The 19,772-nt window shown below is 31.8% G+C and overlaps 3 protein-coding genes across 5 annotated transcripts; all 3 read right to left on the reverse strand.

The window, feature by feature from the left end:
• Positions 1-3,500: 3,500 nt before the first annotated feature.
• Positions 3,501-8,835, reverse strand: LOC109790246 (U-box domain-containing protein 52). Its single transcript, XM_020349359.3, has 10 exons — positions 8,206-8,835; positions 7,962-8,068; positions 7,687-7,808; positions 7,158-7,363; positions 6,993-7,065; positions 6,534-6,834; positions 6,100-6,201; positions 5,575-6,003; positions 4,345-5,100; positions 3,501-3,887 (listed from the first exon to the last, which is right to left on the reverse strand). The coding sequence occupies exons 1-10, from the start codon at positions 8,405-8,407 to the stop codon at positions 3,816-3,818; spliced, it is 2,370 nt and encodes a 789-aa protein (XP_020204948.1). The 5' UTR covers positions 8,408-8,835; the 3' UTR covers positions 3,501-3,815.
• A 1,294-nt stretch (positions 8,836-10,129) lies between these two features.
• On the reverse strand, positions 10,130-13,103 carry LOC109790247 (protein kinase C-like zinc finger protein). Its single transcript, XM_020349360.3, has 4 exons — positions 12,945-13,103; positions 11,995-12,148; positions 11,158-11,637; positions 10,130-10,966 (listed from the first exon to the last, which is right to left on the reverse strand). The coding sequence occupies exons 2-4, from the start codon at positions 12,094-12,096 to the stop codon at positions 10,373-10,375; spliced, it is 1,176 nt and encodes a 391-aa protein (XP_020204949.1). The 5' UTR covers positions 12,097-12,148; positions 12,945-13,103; the 3' UTR covers positions 10,130-10,372.
• A 2,278-nt stretch (positions 13,104-15,381) lies between these two features.
• Positions 15,382-19,714, reverse strand: LOC109790249 (ribonuclease H2 subunit B). 3 transcript variants are annotated; one of them, XM_020349363.3, is made up of 11 exons: positions 19,555-19,714; positions 19,323-19,444; positions 18,938-18,997; positions 18,585-18,686; positions 18,143-18,219; positions 17,642-17,765; positions 17,363-17,427; positions 16,848-16,917; positions 16,102-16,177; positions 15,890-15,968; positions 15,382-15,803 (listed from the first exon to the last, which is right to left on the reverse strand). In XM_020349363.3, the coding sequence occupies exons 1-11, from the start codon at positions 19,656-19,658 to the stop codon at positions 15,684-15,686; spliced, it is 999 nt and encodes a 332-aa protein (XP_020204952.1). In that variant the 5' UTR covers positions 19,659-19,714; the 3' UTR covers positions 15,382-15,683. The 3 variants fall into 3 exon arrangements, with proteins under 3 accessions (XP_020204952.1, XP_020204951.1, XP_082933720.1); XM_020349362.3 differs by having other exon boundaries at positions 15,382-15,809; XM_083077594.1 differs by having other exon boundaries at positions 15,382-15,809; positions 19,323-19,438; positions 19,555-19,709.
• Between the last annotated feature and the right edge of the window lie 58 nt (positions 19,715-19,772).

Below are 19,772 nucleotides of genomic sequence, written 5' to 3' on the forward strand. Positions count from 1 at the left end.
CTCCTGCATAGATCAAATATCGATGCGCTAATGCGTTATATGTCAGCAATGATAAATTTTTGGAAAATTAAAGTGGTCTTAATTCTGGCTCGTGTGTAACTTTTGGCTCTTGATTGATAAACTTGAATCCTTGACATTGGCGCATTTCAACCGTTTACCTTAAAATTCGAATCCATGTATGATCTTATTTCACTGCGGCTTAATAATATAATATAGTGCGTAAAAATTATTCTTCTACAGCAAAGATTGCTATAGGTATTTTTATATTTTTGGTGAATTGCCAGCTAGGTTTTTAACAAGATAATAAAATTTTATAACAAAAAATTACGACTTTTTTATATGGGGAGTAGTGGAGATGAGGTGACATTACGGTATCGTGCCGTCTTACCGTTCATGCATGCTAATGCTGAGTTACAGTAACCGCGATTTATGCATTTACCATTGTTTGCTCCCAACTTAAATTTCCTTGAGAAGTTTTTGCATCCTTTAGATGTGAAAAATTATATTGCAATTGGTAATGTTAAAATTGTCCGATTTCAGAAATGGTTTGCTTGCATTGTTTTATTCAAGCGTGCTGGTAAAAGTGAAATTGTTTTAAACATTTAATACCTAGGGAAATGTATTTTAAACACATTAGACAACAAATGTCCTTTTAAAATTTTGAACGTATATTTTTAATGAGTTGATATGGAAAATATATTAAGCAAGTGAAAGATACAAATAATTGAATATGACGTCATATTTGCTGTTGATTTTTAATATTAAAATTAGGAAATAGCCTTAATATTTGGTTATTATATGTTGAGTAGAACCAAAATTACGTCAAAAGGCATATCTATGCATAAGCTTCCCTTCATAATTTCTATTTTTCGTGTTAAAAATGCTTATGGCTTTGCCTGAATTCGGAACCAAACACGTTTAAATGTGCGAGTTTGAAATTATTATACCTGGTGCCTGGAATGGAATCTAGGGCATGCCCGAGGTTTCTATTGGTCAATTTAAAAATGATTGAATAAAAACTCATAAACAACGATTGTTTAATGTTTATAAGTCATGCAGAAACATGAAAGTGAGTTGAATGTAGATTCTGCTTCACTCATTTTTTCTTTTGGGAGCTGGTTTTCAGAGTCCTTTTTTTGGTCTTTGCACTGCCCGGTATTTTTATTTTTTATTTTTTTGTATTTTTTCTTACAAAAATATCCTTCACAAAGTATCTTTATTATTTTAAGAGAAACTAGTTTCTGCAAATCAGCGACATGTAATAACAAACAAAATGTTGGAGAAGAAGCAATGAGGTGTGAAAAATAAATAAATAAATAAAGATGGAGATAGCCCGAGATGACTCTGAAAAGAATAAAATAAAGAGAAAAATGAGAGGAAAGGGTGCAGGGAGGGGGAGGAGAGGAGGAGACTTGGTGAGAAGGTTGTTGGGATAAGACAAGATTCCATATCCTTAAAATAAAATGAGAAATAATAGTTTATAAAATACATTTATACTTCATTAATGAGAAACTTATGATAACAAAAAGTTTATGAGAATATAAATATAAAATAAACAAAGAAGTCTGAATATTTAATAAATAATATATAATACTCTTCTTAAAAAATATATCTATTTATTTTTCTTCATTTATATATTTTGATATATATATATATATATATATTTTTTTTTTATGTTGTCAAATTATTCTTTTTCATAAAATAAATTAATACAAATACATACTTGAGTTCTAATATTCTATAATGTAATAGTATGCCAATTACTGTTCTACACATCTATACTAGTTTATACTAGTAATAAAAGGGATTAACCCCTTTAATGTACACATTTTCTGGAGATATTTGTTCTTATAACTACTTATTAATTTACTCTTTCTTTTTTCATTATTATTTTTATTTAGTTTTTTTTTTTTACTTTATAAAACTATTCAAAAGCTACTCTTATAATTACAGCAGCTCAATAACTTCTCACCTTCTAACTATTAACTTTTACTTCCTTTTTTTTTTTTTAAATATAAAGTCGCAAAATACCTTTTTTTAACCTAGTACTAATAATTAAATTCAATTATACTAAATATTGATGACTGACGCTTAACATAAAACTGCCTTATACGTGGTAGAAAAATAATCATTTATTTAGATAAACTTATTCATAAGAATTTATAGAAAAAATAATAAAAATTATCAAAAATTAAAATTTATTTGTTCATAAACTGATCTATAACAAAAAAATATATTAATTTTTTAAGAGTTATTTTTAATTTATGTATAAACTAATTTTAATTTATAGAAAAAAGATTATTTAATTTTGAATTTAATGATTATGCATAATAAGTGTAAATTTTTTTACATTATCCAATCAAAATTGACTGTTGGCAAATAATTATGATAAAAAAAACAGACAAGCCTAGTGTAAAAACTTTTACATGAACTACTTTATTTTTTTACATATTCTATTTTCTTCTATTTTATTTCTTCTTATAATTACTTGTGGAGATAAGTTTATCTAAACAAATCAAATAAGTTGATAATATATTTTTTTTATAAAAAAAATAAATTAAAGCTCTTTTAGGAAGTTATAAAAAAACCAAAATAAGCTAACAATGTGTTTGGATAGATTATTTTTTAAAAGTAATATTTAAATGGTCTCTCTAAAGTCAAAAAGATAAAAAAAAATGTTATTGTTTCTTTAAAATACATTAATTTAGAGAAAATAAGTTATGTGGCGAAAGAAAATAATTTCTTATTCATACACACTTTATGGACAGACTCATTTTCATTCGTTGACATAATTTTTTATTTATTTTGAAAATATCTCATGCATCAACGATGTCAATTATTCAATATTACATGTTGCGATTATTTTATGGTATTTGTTTGAGAGAATATTTTTATGAAAGTTATTTTTATAAGGTTATTACATAAGCATATTATCCGTTTTGGATTTAAGTCCTCATGGTTTTGCTTTTTAAGCCTCTCTAACATTAAAGTATGTGTGCTTTATAAGTTGTTATTTTTTCTCTTATTTTATAAGATGAGACTTGTTTGTATCTCAACAATCATCCCCTTAAACAAGGGACCTAAGGGTTTTTACCTCATTCAACCTTGCAGCTCTGATATCAGAGTTGAGGTTATTTTATGGTATTTGTCTAAGGAGATATTTTTATGAGGGTTATTTTTATAAGGTTATTACACAAGCATAGTCCACAATAATGAGATATTGTCCGCTTTGAGTCTAAGTCCTCACGATTTTGCTTTTTAATCATCACCCAAAAGACTTCTTTAGCATCGGAGTATGTATGTGTTTTATAAGTTGTTATTTTTTCTCCTATTTTATTGATGTAAGACTTGTTTGTATCCCAACATTACACTTATTTAATAACAAATCATCATGTACATTTACTATTTTAAAAATTCGGTAATTTCTCATCGATTAAACCATAACCATTAAACTCCTAATTTAAACACACATAAAGTATTTCTCATGTTGGATTATCATTTTCTTCAAATATAGTTAGTTTTATTAATTAACGACCTGTATAGCTATACAAAAATACAACATGGATTGGTATCGTAAAAATATTGTATTTCTATACATGAATTATCCTTTTGTTTAGGACCGTATTAGGCATCGACCCCACTTTCTATTGCATGGTGAAAAACTAGCTCAAAAAGGGCTACACTTTTGGTGCAATCTAAATTTGAATAAAGGAGGGGGGCACAATGAGAAAATCAAGCATGCTAACATCAATCCTCCTAAGTATTTTACACTTAATCCTGAAAATGAATCAATTGAACCTATTTTGTTCTTTAGTTCAACTGGATGTTGTCCAGTAATTGACTGACGAGTCTGCGCCTGAGTGATGAAATGGAGGGCACCCTCCATCCTGAAAAAAGAAAACAGAAAAATGAGGCACAATGATCATGTTAACATGGTATACATAACAACCTCAAGACAGGAAGTAACTTGTGAAGTGTTTGGATAATTTTTTCTAGAATTACCCATAGAAGAAGAAAATAAGAAGGAAAAATAAAATAAAATATACAATTGTGTCAACTACACATAAAAAAAGAGAGAGAAAACTTTATTATTCATTATAATTCTATCTAATTTGAATAAGATTGTTTTTATAAAAAAGGTCTATGATCTAGATAAAAAAAAAACTTCTTCATAACATAAAATTAACTTATATATAAGTTGCAAAAGATTTTTTTTTTTTTTTTGGAGAAGCTAATTAATTTATGCAAAAGTTTATTTTATTTTATTTTCATATTTTCTTCTCTTACAAATATTTATGAAGATGTTTATCCAAACATGTGTACAGAAACAACATAGTAACTTACCAACTGCACAGAAACTTGTCTCTCATGCTTGACAGTTTTTTTGTCACCCAAAACTGAAAGAAGATTGTCATCTTCAGCAAGGTTTCTTAGCCTGTTGAGTTCTGGTAGGATAACCTTGGCAAGATCAGGTCTGTCTTTGCGCCTTAACTCGGCACACTGCACTCCCAACTTAGCCAACTTCAAGGCCTCGTCCACAGGCCAGTCAGTGAGTGATGGATCCAACATGTCACCAAAAGTTCCCTTCTCAATGGCCTTTTGAACTTGATGGGTCAAACCCATTGGTGCCTTTGCTGTCAAAATTTGCAAAAAAATGATGCCAAGGGAGTATATGTCTGACTTTACTCCTAGCATACCTGTCTGCTGGTACTCAGGATCTATGTAGCAGAAGGTTCCTGCCGTCGATGTCATGCGATACTGCGTCACGGTGTCCGCCACAGATGGTGGAACTAGCCTGGCCAGACCTACATCGCTGATCTTGGCCACATAGTTTCTGTCAAGCAATATGTTGGCTGGTTTTAAGTCCCTGTGCACCAGAGGTTCTGGTTTTGTCTGGTGCAGGAACAACAATCCTGTGCCTATTTCAGCTGCTATTTTGAACCTTAGCTGCCAACTAAGTGGGGGAGTGTTGCCTCGTCGAAAAAGGCAATCTTCTAAGCTTCCATTTGCCATGTACTCATACACCAGACATCCATATTCTGGACATGCTCCTAGGAGGAGAACCATGTTTGGATGCCGTATGCAGCTCAACACCTCAACCTGTAATGTGCATTGCATGCAATCAGCTCAGCTAAACATAGTATACAAATGTCTTTGCCCTTTTTACCTAGTATGACTTGAGCACTTGAGTGATACTGATTGGTTTAAGAAAACATTTTTTGTTTTCCTTTCCTATTTTTGCAAGAAATTAATTAAAATGCACTGACAGTGTAAAACGGTCATTCAGTTACTGATTGTTATGTATGATAGTTTGTAGACTTGTGTGATAACTATCTTAAACGTAATACTATTGATGATTTCTGATTGGTTAATTGTGTAAAAATCTTTATACCAATAAGTGACTACACGTGAAATCTTTTAAAGATTGAAAACAAAGTGACTAGTTTGTAATTATTAATAAAACAAAGATTGAAAATAAAAGATATTTTCTCATACTGAAGAGAAATCAAAATTTCCAATCATTTAGTTAAGTTTGTAAGGTGTCCAAATGTAGTGTTTTGTTTCTATGCTTACCTCTCGGTTAAACTGTAATCTTCCTTGTGCTGCATCAGGGCGTAGAACCTTGACTGCAACAGGTGTGTGATCCAAATGGCACTTAAAAACTGGACCATATCCCCCTTCTCCAATTTTGAGGGATGCTGAAAAAAAATTTGTTGCAGCTTCAATATCCTCAATTGGGTATTTTCTATACCTGATATCTACATTTACCAAAGCATCAAGTACTTTTTTTTTCTCTTCTGATTCTTTAAGTGCTTTCATTTCTGCATTGAGTCTCTTCTGTGCTTCAAGTTCTGCTATCCTCTTCTGTGCTTCAGCAGCCTCAATGGCTGCTTTAGACTTGGCTTTCTCCTTTTCTGCAATAGCCAATGCTGCTTCCTCAGCCAGCCTTGCCTCTTCCAATCTCCTCTCTTCCTCTAATTTCCACTGCTGAAGTTCCACTGCCTGTCATGCATTAATGCATGCAAGCATAGCATGTCACACATTATTAACCTTTTCTAGAGATAAACATAAATAAACCTGTTATTAATTCATTCATACCTTCTGCTGTGCTGTGAGTGCTTCTTTACAGGCTGTGTTATACATTTCCATTGTTTGCTTCAGCTCCAACTTTAATCTTCTCATTTCAGCCTCCATATCATCCTACAATTGCAGCAACTTCAAGAATTTAAAAAACAATCATCTTTTGTCTGACAAATTGTGCCAAATCATGGAATTCTCTTGAACTCCTTATCACTGCAGGAACTACAAATCCATACACAGGCAGTCCAAAAATACCAATGCATGACATGTTTGGTTTGAGTAAACATAAAATTACAAAAAATGTGACCTCATTTTCACTTTATTTCCCATTTTAAAAGATTTGTAGAATAAAGACAAAAATCAAAACAGTGAAAATAAGATGAGATTTTTTAATAATTTGGAAAAAAAATGTTTTTCAAACCATACAGATCCATCCTGTCAACTTCCCTTACCACGGCTTGTGATGTAGAAGATGAATGCCTCTCACTCTCAAATGAGAGAGATGAGAATTCAGGAGGAGTGCTTATTTCCATAGACTTCCTTCCATACTGCATTGACTCAAAGCTGAAGTTTAAATCAGATTCTGAGCTATATGATAGCCGAGGGTTGGGTATTCCTGTATCTGAGTTATATAACGAAGGGAACAAGCGTTCTGTGCTTGGCCTTCCAGAGCTTACAAAGGATATGTCAGTATCTGGCTTGGCAGTGTCCCCATATTGTCTTCCAGTGTAACCTTTCCTAGTGAATGGTGACCTGAGTAGCATTCAATTTTCAAATGTTCAAACAAATGCTATTGAAAAAATTCTTTATTTTTGGTAGAGAAGTTATGAAAAACTCTTTTAAGCCTGTATCCAAACAGAAGAACTAGTTTATAAAAATTTGCTAAGTAGCATGTATGTAATGTCACTGACCTGAATGAATCTGTTCCATCGTTTGATCTACGCGGTGGTGCTGGTGCAGCATCAAAGAAATGCGTTTCTTGTTCTAATAGAAACCACATTTCTTAGGGATCAGCATATTGACAATATGTATATATATACACATAGATGTGTGGTTCTTGAAGGGATGAATCTAACCTCTCATGCTTCTGGCCATTGGCAAATGTGGTTCTGAATTGTCTGACCTGACACTAGCTCGATATGTCTCGTTAGGGACAACGGCCGGAGCAGGACGAGAAGCCGATCGCATTGATTGAATCTTACTTTTAGAAATAACATAGACTGTACAGAAATCCGGTGCCCCTTTCGAAACTATTCCTGGAATATCCGACACCTTGAATCTTCTGATGATGAGAAGAAAAAAACTTTAAAAAATGGAATATGTACTGACACATCCAAGCTAAAAATTCAGGCTTCTATTATGCTTAATTCATACAGCTAGGGAAGTAAAAGTATCCACAAGTTGAAATGATTGGATAAGTCTTGAGCTGTTGCACATATCATGTGGAACATGACACAATTTTTTAGGTTGCTAATGATCTCATTCGTTATTGTGGATACTTAAACCAACATATTAACTTGCTTGTGTTATCAGAATGGAAGGTAGAGAACTAGAAGCTTGATGTAAAATTTGCAAGATGACAATGTTACTTAGAGAGTTGCATACTTGAGCAAACCGGTTTTTGTTGAGGAGCCAAGAACCAGATGCTCAATTCCTGCCTGAGCAGCATATTCAATTAAGGCTTTTGATATATCTACATCTTCTAGTAGGACGTCCTTGCATTGAATCTATGGTCCATCCAACATATTTGTTACCATTTCCACTAATATGTACTACCTCTGGTCTTTTTTTATAAGAAACAAATGATAGTATATAATACACTGTTATTTGTTTCTTATAAAAAGGACCAGAGGAGTATCTTGCAAGGAAAAACAACTTACATCTTTCCGTGTGCAGAAGACTCGATATGGAAGGAAAACATTTTTGTTTTGGCCTTCAGGTTCTTTGTTTAACTGTGAACTATCATCACCAAGGAGAGCACTTATCCCTGCCATAACACAACCAAAGAAATGAGAAATCACAAATGTTGCGAGGAGGCATTGATATTTGATGCTATCGTTAATGCCAATTTGATATGGCATGAAGAGTGTAAGACTTTATGTACAGGGGGTTTATGATACTTACTTGGGGCGAAAAGCGAAGGTGATGATGATAGAGTAGGTGCAAGAAGCTTGACATGGATGAGAATTACAGTTGCACTTCTGATGAGGAGATTGTCAACGGCCCATTTAAGTGCATTTTGGCTTCCTTTTTCTTTATCTATTGCCACTGCTACTAATCCATTCACACCATCCTTCTTCTCTGACTGATTCTTTGACAACCACATTACTCTCTTTGCCTTAATGCAATCTTATTCTTCTCCTTCAATGAACATAAACCAAACTAAAGGGACCCTCAAGACCAAAAAGTCTTATCTCCTCTCCCTTTGAAAGAGACCATCTAAAGTTCCTTGTTTTTTTGCCTTTATATGTGTTTCCAAATTGTTACACCCAGAAATTCCTCAAGTTGCTTTGATGAATCAAAGACCTTGGTTGGGAAAAATATTGGTTAACTTGTTACTTGTGAATCTTCTCTGTTCCTCCCTCAGCATAGGACTTGAGACGTGTTTACTTTGTTAGTTTGTTGTTGTTCTTGTTTTTTTTGGTAATCGAAACTTCAAACGACAAATGGAATAGTTAATAACCAATTTCCCGTATGTAAGTAGCAACCAATTTTGGGTTTATTTCAACTATTTTGAGCTTCTTTTTCCCGAATGTAACGACCACAGATTGTTTTATTCTATTATAATCTTGTCTATCTCACGAGAGAATAACCAAAGTTTGCGGGCTATCTTTGATTTCATGCTACTTGGAAATGAAATCTACTAACTAAGGATATGTTTTATAAATTTTTACTTGGAGAGAAAAATAGGAAGAAAAATTAAAATAAATTTCTTTATAAATTGAAACTTGTTTATGTCAAAATTTAAAATATGATTTTGAAGAAGTTAATAAGATAGAACTTCTAAAAATTAACTTATATATAAATTAATTTTAACTTAATTTCTTTTTCTTATTTTTCTATTCTAAAAGTCTTCATAGAAAATTGTGCAAATATATCCTAAATAATATTTAGTTTGACACAAACCTAGCTCATTCTCGCACCAATTTATGTGTTATCATAAATTAATTGTTTCATTAATTTATTAATTAATAATACACATAATGTTTCTATTATTCACACCAAAAAGTAAAAGGAAATTAAATGGTTAAAAAAAATCTCTCAGGCCCAAATTTTATACCACAACTATAATACTCTTCGAACAAGTTATTCGATTTAAATCAATTAAAAATTAAGCATTCATAAAATTATTTAATTTTGGTTTACTTTATTTATATTTTTCTTTATTACGTTACTCCTACTATTAATTTTTATTTTGACTGAATTTTTAAATTACTCATTTAGTCCTTCACTTTATTTAACTAATCCAATTTAGTCTATATGACAAAAAAAATCGAATCGATCTCTTAATTTTTTTTAAACGATTAAAATGATATGCCATCTTTCGACCAATTAGAATGCTAATTTTTTTGTATGTCATTTTTATGTTGTACCACATTTATAAAAATTCAATGTCGTTAATTTCAATTAAACAGAAAGGATTATATTGCATTATTCTTAAAAATTGAAATGAAATTAAACCTTTTAATAAGAGACTAAATTAAACCAATTAAACAAAATGAGATAAAAGAGTAATTTAGCCATTGATTTTTTATATAAAGATATTTTCGCCTTGTTTCTCTAATTTTTTTTTCCTATTTTGGTTATATATATATATATTGTTTCATTTTGATCTTGGTCTCTGAAAAGCGATGACAGGACTAATAGATTGAAAATTAGGTATGATATTTCCTTAATTATGAGAGACTAAAATGAATAAAATTCAACATAAAAGGAATCTATATTAAAACATTATAATTCTATAGGAACTAAAAAAAATAAAAAGTTATAGGATTAAAAACGGGAAAGAAAAAAAAAGTGTAATAGGACGAAAATGATAACAATCTAATAGGAATAAAAATGTGTGCCTACACTTTCTTAACACACGGTAATTCTATTCACAGACTATTCCCTTACAAAACTCCCCTGATTTAAATCACTCTTAATTTCAAATGGCAGGTTTTAGCAACATACCAATAGGAAATAAAATATATGTATATAGTGTTGAAGTTTCCTAGGTATTACAACTTTAATTTAATTCCATCACCAAGAAAATATAACAGGTTACAAACTTGAGTGTTACTATTCCCTATCAACTTAAGTCCTCGTTGACCTTTTCTAGACAACTTGGGTGAAGGTCATAGTCACAGACATCACAAGAGAATGTCCAGAATTTCCCTTGCTTTTTACAGGAATCACATACATATGCTTTGGCCATATCCAATTTCAGCACATGTTCATGCTTCACATCCTCAACCTGTTGAGGCAAAGCCTCTCCCTCCTTTCTCAGAGCTGCTTCAAGTTCTCTTATCCTTGATTCAGTAAATGGGAAAGCTTCTGCACCATATGAGGAGACCATAAACTTCCCATTTACACTAATGACTTTGCCATCTATTCCAATGAAAACCAAAGCAGGAATGCCCTTTATACCAAAGATTCTTCTAAGGTCATGCCTTGTCCTGTCCTCATATGGGACAGCAAGCCATGGCATACTACTTCTGTTGACATTGAATTCCATAAGGTCCCTATCTGTTGAGATCAAAACGATCTCGAAGCAGTCACCTTTTGCAGCCTTGAGGTTGTTGTATGTATCTGTAAGTTGGATAGTGAAGGCACAACAAGGTGGAGACCAATATGCACCAAAATATAGGCCTATGGTTTTACCAGTTAGTTCAGATATGGGTACCTGTATCAATAAGACATGTCAATGTCAAATGAATGTTACTACCACGTAGAGTCTATATGAATACAGACTTAAAAAGAACTTCTCTAATAAAAAAAAATGTTTTGTTTCTCAAATAGATAAACTCAAAAACTTTTATAAGCTTGTATCTAATCTGGCTCACAGTGAACTACTTCAAGCAAGCATTAGGCTACCTTTGTATCATCTCCAGATATGAGAAAGTTGCGTCCTTCGTTTCCCAATAACTCTTCCAAGCTTGCTTCCTCGCGTTTCCTTTGATCTATAGCTTTCAATTCATCATGTCTCTTCCTTGTGAACGGAAATGCATCAGCACCATAATCCTCAATGCATCCAATCAAGTCTTCTTCAACAGTTATGGCATCTGAGCATAATGGTACGAATGATGGGATTCGATCGACTCGGTATCTGTCAATAAATTTTCTGTGCAAATTTACATCAAATGGGACAGCTAGCCATGGCATGCGCTTGAAGTGTTCAGTAAATCCATCCTCTTCACGGTCAAAGGAGATGAAGATGATCTCTAGATTTTCCCCCCTCTTTCTCAGTGTTTCATAAAGTTCAACAAGATGGGGAGTGAAAGCTCTGCATGGCCTGCACCAGTTTGCAGAGAAAAATAGGCAGATGATTTTCCCATAGCATTCTGACACGGGTACCTAATATCACGATTCAAAGATGGCAAGCATTAGCTACAAAAACCAAGATCATAAACTAAGCAAATGGTATTTTTTTTAAGGTTAGATTTTACTTTTTTTATTTACTCAAAGTCTATTTGGATACAAACTCAAAAGAGTTTTTGAGAGTTTCTCTACTAGAAAAACCCTTATAAGCTTATATCCAAACAGACTATTAAAGGAAAAAAGAGAACCTATTGAGGATGGTTTAGAAGTTAAACTACTTAAACCATCAGTTGATCTCAAGTTGAATCTGTTAAGTGTTAACTAGCCTATTGTTTAATCAACAAACGCAAACGCACAAATAATAGGAGGATTATGCAGATACTAGCTACCTACCTTCCCTTCACTAGATAAAAGGAACTCAACACCCTCATCTGCAAATATCTTCAGAATATCATGGTTGTCAGTATATGTGGCTTCAAAATTTAACCCTGCCATCGGTGCTGAATAAAACAGGTGTTCTCTCTCTTTTTACAAGCTTTATTGAGACCTAATTGATCAAGAGAAAAATATGAGTGTTGAAAGTAACATACAATATGGACTATAACACCATATCAATAAGACTTTGAACTTTAATTCTCATGTTAGTTTATACTTTTGCAAATTGCAAAGGCAGATAGACCTAGAGACAAAAGAAGTTCAGATTTTGTGAAAGGGCATCTCTGGCTTTTTCTTAAATTTCACAATTTGTCTGAAGCTGTCCTTCAATTAAGATTGAAGGAAGCAGAGTGAAAAAAATATATTATATTATATCTATGTGAACGAAACTTGGAGGTCAGAAATTTCTATAGTAGAATAAACAAAGAGTACAAGAATTGGTGAACATGTATGAAACCGGATATAGGGGATATTCCTCAGGAGGATGCTTCAGTCTTAAAAACCAGACAAAGGGTTGCGTACACACCATCCTAATGGGACATCATCACTCTCTTAAAACCACATGCAAATGGTTTTGATGATCAATGATCCTAATAGAACAATTGGAAACTGCTTCATGCACATGAGGAGTCACATCTCCCAAGTCAGAATTAAAAGGTTAAAACTTTGTGGATCTAAGGTGTTGTGTGAGTACTGAGAAGCATTTCTCAACTCACAAGTAGCTAATCTTCATTCAAGTGGAATTTTAAAGGACCCAAAAGAAGGAAAAGAAGATTAAAAGCACCCTTATCTATTATTCTTTAGAGAATGACTTGATTTTTGCATCAAACCCGGTCATGAACTAATTAACAACAAAACATCATGCACCAAAGCATCACTTTTAAAAATATGTTTCTAAAATAAATTACCTAGCAGTTGCAGCTGAAGAAGAACAGCAGCGAATAGAGAGAGAGAATAAAGAGGTTGAGTCTCCAGGACGAAAGGAGATGATGCAGAGCGGTGGAACAGTGAAGAGCTTTAAATATGCTGCAATAACGTGATCAAGCCTCAATCAATACACGGACATAAAAAGTGGATTTTTTTTTTTATCTACATCATCATTTTTTATTGTTCTTCTATCTATAGCGTCATTAGTTACAAGTCTTTTTCTTATAACATATAACATAATTTTTACATTTCAAACGTTATTTCTTCCTTATTAAGGGTGCATTGTAGTTATTTTTTTTTAACAGTTTTATATATTTTTTTGGTAACAAGAAATTATTATTGCTTCCTTGTTTTAGTTATTTGATTTAGCAATGTGCAAAACATTTTAATATCAGAGAGTTTAATTTCTCCCATCATTCCTTTCTTTTTGAGTAAGCTTTCAAACATTCTATCAATTTAAACGATAAATAATATATGGTTAATTTTTTTTATAATAATTATTTTAAAATTAGATTACAAATGTTTTTTTAAGAAAAAATCTTATTAAACTCAGTAGAATTGTTATAAATAATAGATTCTCTTCAAATAAGTCATAAAGCTTTTCTTTTAAATATGTATATAATTGTATATAATGAGATTATTTGAGCAAATTCCTCGCTTACAGTTTCACATAGAAATGCAATCTGTCCCTACATGTGAGCTTGATAATTATGACACAACCAAGTTAAATGTTACATATTTTTCATTATCTTAGTGCTTCCACTTCCCTCACTATGGAAACTAAACCCTAATTTGAAACACATGATAATTTCACTTGGTAAACAAATATAATATTTTCTCACATGTGATACAGCAGAATCATTAGAAGTCCTTTCCTTTCTTTCATTTTAGTCTTAATTGCATTATTTGGCTTCTTCTATTATTTCGTTTTCTTTTGAAAACTAAATGCTCTGTAGATGGGGCATATGCTCTGCTTGTAAAACGGATATGCGGACAAAACGGAGGGCTATCATCTGCGGCTACGTATGTTTATCCAAAATTTTCAAGGCTCCTTTAACTAAAATATTTCTATCTTGTGTAAATTATGTAGTTTTGAAAATTCCTTTTCTGGTCACAGCGGGTCGAGAACTCAAGGTTACACGTGCTTAGGAACGGAAATAGATCAGATTTTAAACACAAATTATGGTTTGATTTTTTAAAGTTCGATCTAATTTAATATGTTTAATAAAAATATTATATTTATAAAAAAAGTATCAATATTAATTTTTTTAAAATATATTTTTTTATTATAAATTTATAAACTTACGATATGTGAGTGTACATCAACATACATGATTACGTATCAATTGTCCCTTTAACAAAAAATATTATATTTTTTTTCTATATTTTTAAAATTTTAAATTTTAATAATATTAAATAAAGTATATTTTAAAAATAATTTTATTAATTTTTAAAAATCAAATTTGTTGACTTAATTAACATTAATAATTTAAATAGATTAATATATCGGACTAAACTTTAAAAATAATAGACCAGACTTATAAAAAAACTTATAATAAATTAAGTTCAGGCTTTAATTTTATATAATAGATTTAACTTATATATTTAAAGTCTGATCTAATTTAACCTATTTTAATTCTTATAATATTAATTAATACAATAGAGATGAAAGAGAGATCCGTCACTTATTATTAGTAAGCTTTCTTGATGAAATTTTATTTATAAAAAGGTGTTATATTTCATTTAAGAATTTATATACATATAAACTTATTAATAGATTAATTAAATAATAATAATACAATTCATCATTCAATAACTATTTAATTTTTCCTTGCATAATATACATCACATCCACACATGATAATATCCTTCTACTTGTTAAAATAAATAATAAAATGTGAGCCAACTTAACACGCTACAAAGTTATGGTCTAATTTGTTTCAAATATGGCTTGCATTGAACTCGTGTGTTAAGTGATTTGACCAGAATAAATATGTGAAAATTTGAAATTTGTCCTACAGAATATTATAAATAATAAATTCTTAAATAAATTGGCGACTTACGAGTTAAGATACAATTTAAATTTGATGACTATTATATAAATTCTGACATTTGTAACCTAAGTTAAATGTTTGTTTTATGAACTTTTTTTTTATTTTTTTATAAAAAATCAACATGTTTAATCCATAGAAACTAATTACCCCGACCCACGTATAATTTGATTGGTTTTCTGTTGTCAAACCAGTAAGCCAAACAAAATATATTAGCTTTTTAATATTTTTCTTGCATTTTAAATAAAATATTAAATACTTCCATCTTAAGATATTAATGTGTAGAATAATAATGAAATACGAACTTAAGACTTTATTTAATGTTTAGTTTATGAAATATCAAAAGTTTATTAAAAAGGACATTCAGTTATAATATTACTCGGAATAATATAGATCCAAGAATTAATTGGAGATTACAAAAAAATAGTAGCGATTTTTACAATGAGATGAGATAGATCAGATAAGGGCTTAAAAAGGTAAGGAATAAGTATATTAATAGATAAATATGTACTGCGAGTGAAATAAAATTTGATAATAGAATCTCGAAATAAATAGTCTAAATCGGACGGTGCAAACCATGAGCTGACTCAGTGCTTATCCACTACTTGCAGGTTTAGAAAATGATACAGTATGACAATGACCCCTTTCCACCAATGGGAATGGAATAATTTAGCTTTTCCTTCGGGAGGCCCTCGAAAACATGTCTTTGATGTTATGTGATTCTGTCTCTAATTTTACCTTCTTTGCTTGTCTACCTTTCTTTGCAGTTGTAGCCTTTTTACCATCCTTCTGTTCCTGATAAAAATAGTAGTAAACACAAATACAAAACAAATATCAAATCTAAAGACTCATTATTCTAGTGTCCCAGCAAATACCTGAAATTCTTCACATAAAGCTTTGTTATTTCCTTCACCATTTACTTGTGCTTTTCCAGTAACCTCAAGTATATTTAACCTGCAAAAGAAAAATTTCCGTAAGGCATCTTAAAGAATCCCATTCCAACTCGACTATGGTTTCTCTTTTCAGTTATAACCACAAGGAATATGCAACTAAAATCTTTAAAATAAGACATTCTGAAAGGCTATACTTAAGATGGATACACAAAAGCTGCAACCAAGGCTCTTCCTTCAAATACTCTCCTAATATAGAGACCGCATCAATTACTGCATCAGTAACACAAGTACATTAATGCACAGCAAAACTGTCGCATAAAAAGACCAGAGGTGTATTTCAAGTATTACATCAACATTAATATTTACTAGGAAGGAATAGGGGGAGTATTATCAAGGATGATATTGGTGCTTCGATTATTTAAATAAATAACTGCACGTGAAGCATCAATATACATGAGTATTTTACTCATGCACCAATCCAGAATGAGAGGAAGTGTGTTCTTAATTGGTAATCCCTCAAATACGAGGGAAAAAATAGTAACCACTAGTATGGTTTTCACATGGTAGAAAAGTGGCCTATTAACAAAAAAGGATAAATTCAGGTATCCTATTTCCATCTCCCAAATTTGACAACTACCAGAACCTGTAATTATTTGTTCCAATGCATTATATTGTATAATATATCTGTCCATTTTAACATGTAATTACACATAAAAGAAACGTCAGTTCCACACGTTTCCATTGTATTGTATCCCTCAGTCACTCTTTTACATGCATAGACAGACACAGTACAGTCAAAGGCATAAATCTGAGAGCAGATGCACAAGCACACATTTCAAGGGAGCCTTTTTTCATATACAAAGTATTTTTTTTTCTTCCAATTTAACCTCAACTTAATAAATTTCTCCGAAAACCAACATAATGGTAATAAACACTTTACATGTGTCTTTCTCTGATTGAACAGCATAGTTTTTGTCCAATTTGGGTAGTGTCTGTTTTAGCTGACAAACCTAAAATAAGATAAATCAAATTAACAAACTTTGATACAGGTAAATAGTTTTCTAGCAATCAAATCAAAGATGACCAAAACATATGCCCAAAGATAAAGAGTTTAAATGCAAACCCTCTACAAATCAATTCAAGTATTTCCCATGTTGCATTATAGATGGATACTTGTATTAGCAAAATTCTGAAGATAGGCTGTAACTCTCTAATGATGCAAAGTTAAAAGGGTGATGAATAACCGATACATGTTTCAGTCTTGGTTACATTTTCATGAAAAACATCACATGCATATGCTAAATATCATACCTCAATAAAAGTACATGGAGGATGTGATAATGTGATTTGGTGTGCAGCTAATTGTGTGTACTAGTAGCTTTCCCTGAGAGGGAAGGGATTGGGAAGATTAAACATCATATAAACTAAATGATAATTACAGAAAAATAGACAAACCTTATAGCACAGCCAACGCATAACCTTTGAGTCATCAAGTCTGAAGAATTTTGAGGATCCAACTTCTAGATATGCATAAAGATAGAAGTCCATGAGAATTAAAAACAAGAAAATGGTAAACAATGCGCTCACCATTCTTTTCTGTGATTACCTTTATAAAAAACATAAAGGCAAGAACAAACTTCTCAATTTATTTCAGCAATATCTGCCCAATAAATTACTTATGAAAAGAAAACTTGGCGAACTTTCAAACTCAAAAGAGCACAAGAATAGGGTTACCTTTGACTTCAGAAACTACTTGCATACAGTTCTCCACAACAGACATTAACTGCATATAGTCTGGATACCCATCAATAAACAAGATTTCATCCAATTGCCTGAACCTCCCAAGATCATCCCCTTTCTGTTTGCATTTCAAAACCAGTGATATTCAAAGATATAATTATTTATTTATTTATTTGGAGAAAGGGAGGGGGGCGGGGGGGACAATACAATCTAGAGTTCTTGAACTAATTAATCCATTCACAAACCTAAAAATATAAGTTCTGTGGACCTCACAAACAAGGGATATCTTGGATCTTGTGTAGAGGTTCTCTTGTGTATAAACCTATAATTACTTGTCTGGGTGCTTTTATACATAAGATGTCATACGTACAACTAAAACATTTACTCTGTTTCATCAGCAATAGTTGACCAAGGATTTACACAAATGGAAAAGACTTTGGAAATAAGAAATGTCTTCCAATTCCCATGGTTCAAATGAAACAACAAATTAATTACCTTCATTCTAGCTTCCTCAAATATGGGCAACATGATGAATACAGGATCAATTGGCGTGGATAAATACAGCCGACCATCTGTTGGGGGACAAAAACAATAATCATGAAAAGAATCAAAAGAATTTATGCTTAAAGTATTGTTTTACTATAGTTTTTCATGAGTGGAAAACCTAGAGATAAGAGGCTACTAACATAACAAGAGAAATCACAATGCTTTCATGCAGACAAAGAACAAGAGAATTTAAAATTTTTCAAATTGGCTAGAAGCACAACAAAGTGGCATAAGGCAGAGCAGAAACACAAATATCAATTTTAAGAAAAGTAGAAGTAAAAAATTTCTTGAGACAAGAGGTCAATGAGAGAAACTAATGTACCTCACGTGATATAAACATAAATAACAACGTAAAACGCATACTTTGCATCTTAGATAATCAAACATTTACCTTCACTTACATAATCTCCCAAAAACCAAGATCCATACAAGTTCTTAAACCACTGAAGTTCTTGAAGCATTCCATTTACAAACAGATATTGTGTTGCATTTCCTGTCAAACAAATGAAAACATGTATGAAAAAAGCCTAGAGAGAGAGGGAGCGCACATTCAAAGGCCTCAATAAGGTCTAATCCCTCGAGAAAGACTTACAGCAAAGTAGTGCGACATTATTAGCTAAACTATAAAATTTGAATCAACACATTAAGAATTAGAAAAATTACAATAAATCATATATCCATATAAATTTAAATATGTAACAAAACATGATAAGCACACAAAATAATGTACATTCTTTGAATTACCAGATTTAGGATGGCGGAGCAAAATCATCTGTCCCAGACCATTTCCATCTGAACCAGGATCTACACTCGCACAAATAATAATTAAATAATATGCATTAACACGTGATTGCAAACTACTGCAAAAATCATTTAAAATAAAAATATTCCCAAATGCATAAATAATAATCAGAATGTGGTCGCGTTGAAATAACAAATCAGCAGCTATAACTTACCGAGACATATACTCTAACCATATAAAGTAGCTGCATATTATTGTTGAATTTAATTTTGGTATTGTTTTTTCTGTTCATATGTTTTCTCAAAGACGTGGCTATAATAGTTGAGATAGAAATAAATAAGAACATAGAATGTTAAAAAGAATGGAAGAGTAGAGATGTAAATTTACCGGGCGCGACGAGAAGACGTGGTTCCTGAACGTCGTCGCACCAACTCATGGGTTTAGCAGAAGACGAATGAAAAGCCCTAACACTACCAATCACCGATCGATCCCTTCCCCGGTAACTGTAACTGTAACGGAATACAGTTAATTTCACAAGTGAATTGGGTAGAAAGAACAACAATGGAACAAAGAGAGAACGTTCTAGTTTGCATAAAAATAAAAATAGTAGGGCACTCACATTTTAGAGTGAAGAGAGTTTCCAGAGAGCGACGAATGAGAGTGACGCTGAATCGCGAAATGGAGCGCGCGCGGGAATGTGAGAGACACACACACTCGCGCCATTAAAATCACACGCTCTCTCTATACCAACCGGACCAAGGCCCAAGGGCTTAGGGTTGTTTCAACCGGGTCCAAGTTTTAGGAGGGTAGACCAATGAAAAAAATATCATTTTTTAA

This window comes from Cajanus cajan, chromosome 6 (assembly GCF_000230855.2).
Source record: "Cajanus cajan strain Asha chromosome 6, NIPB_CcT2T_4, whole genome shotgun sequence".
Taxonomy (NCBI): Eukaryota; Viridiplantae; Streptophyta; class Magnoliopsida; order Fabales; family Fabaceae; genus Cajanus; species Cajanus cajan.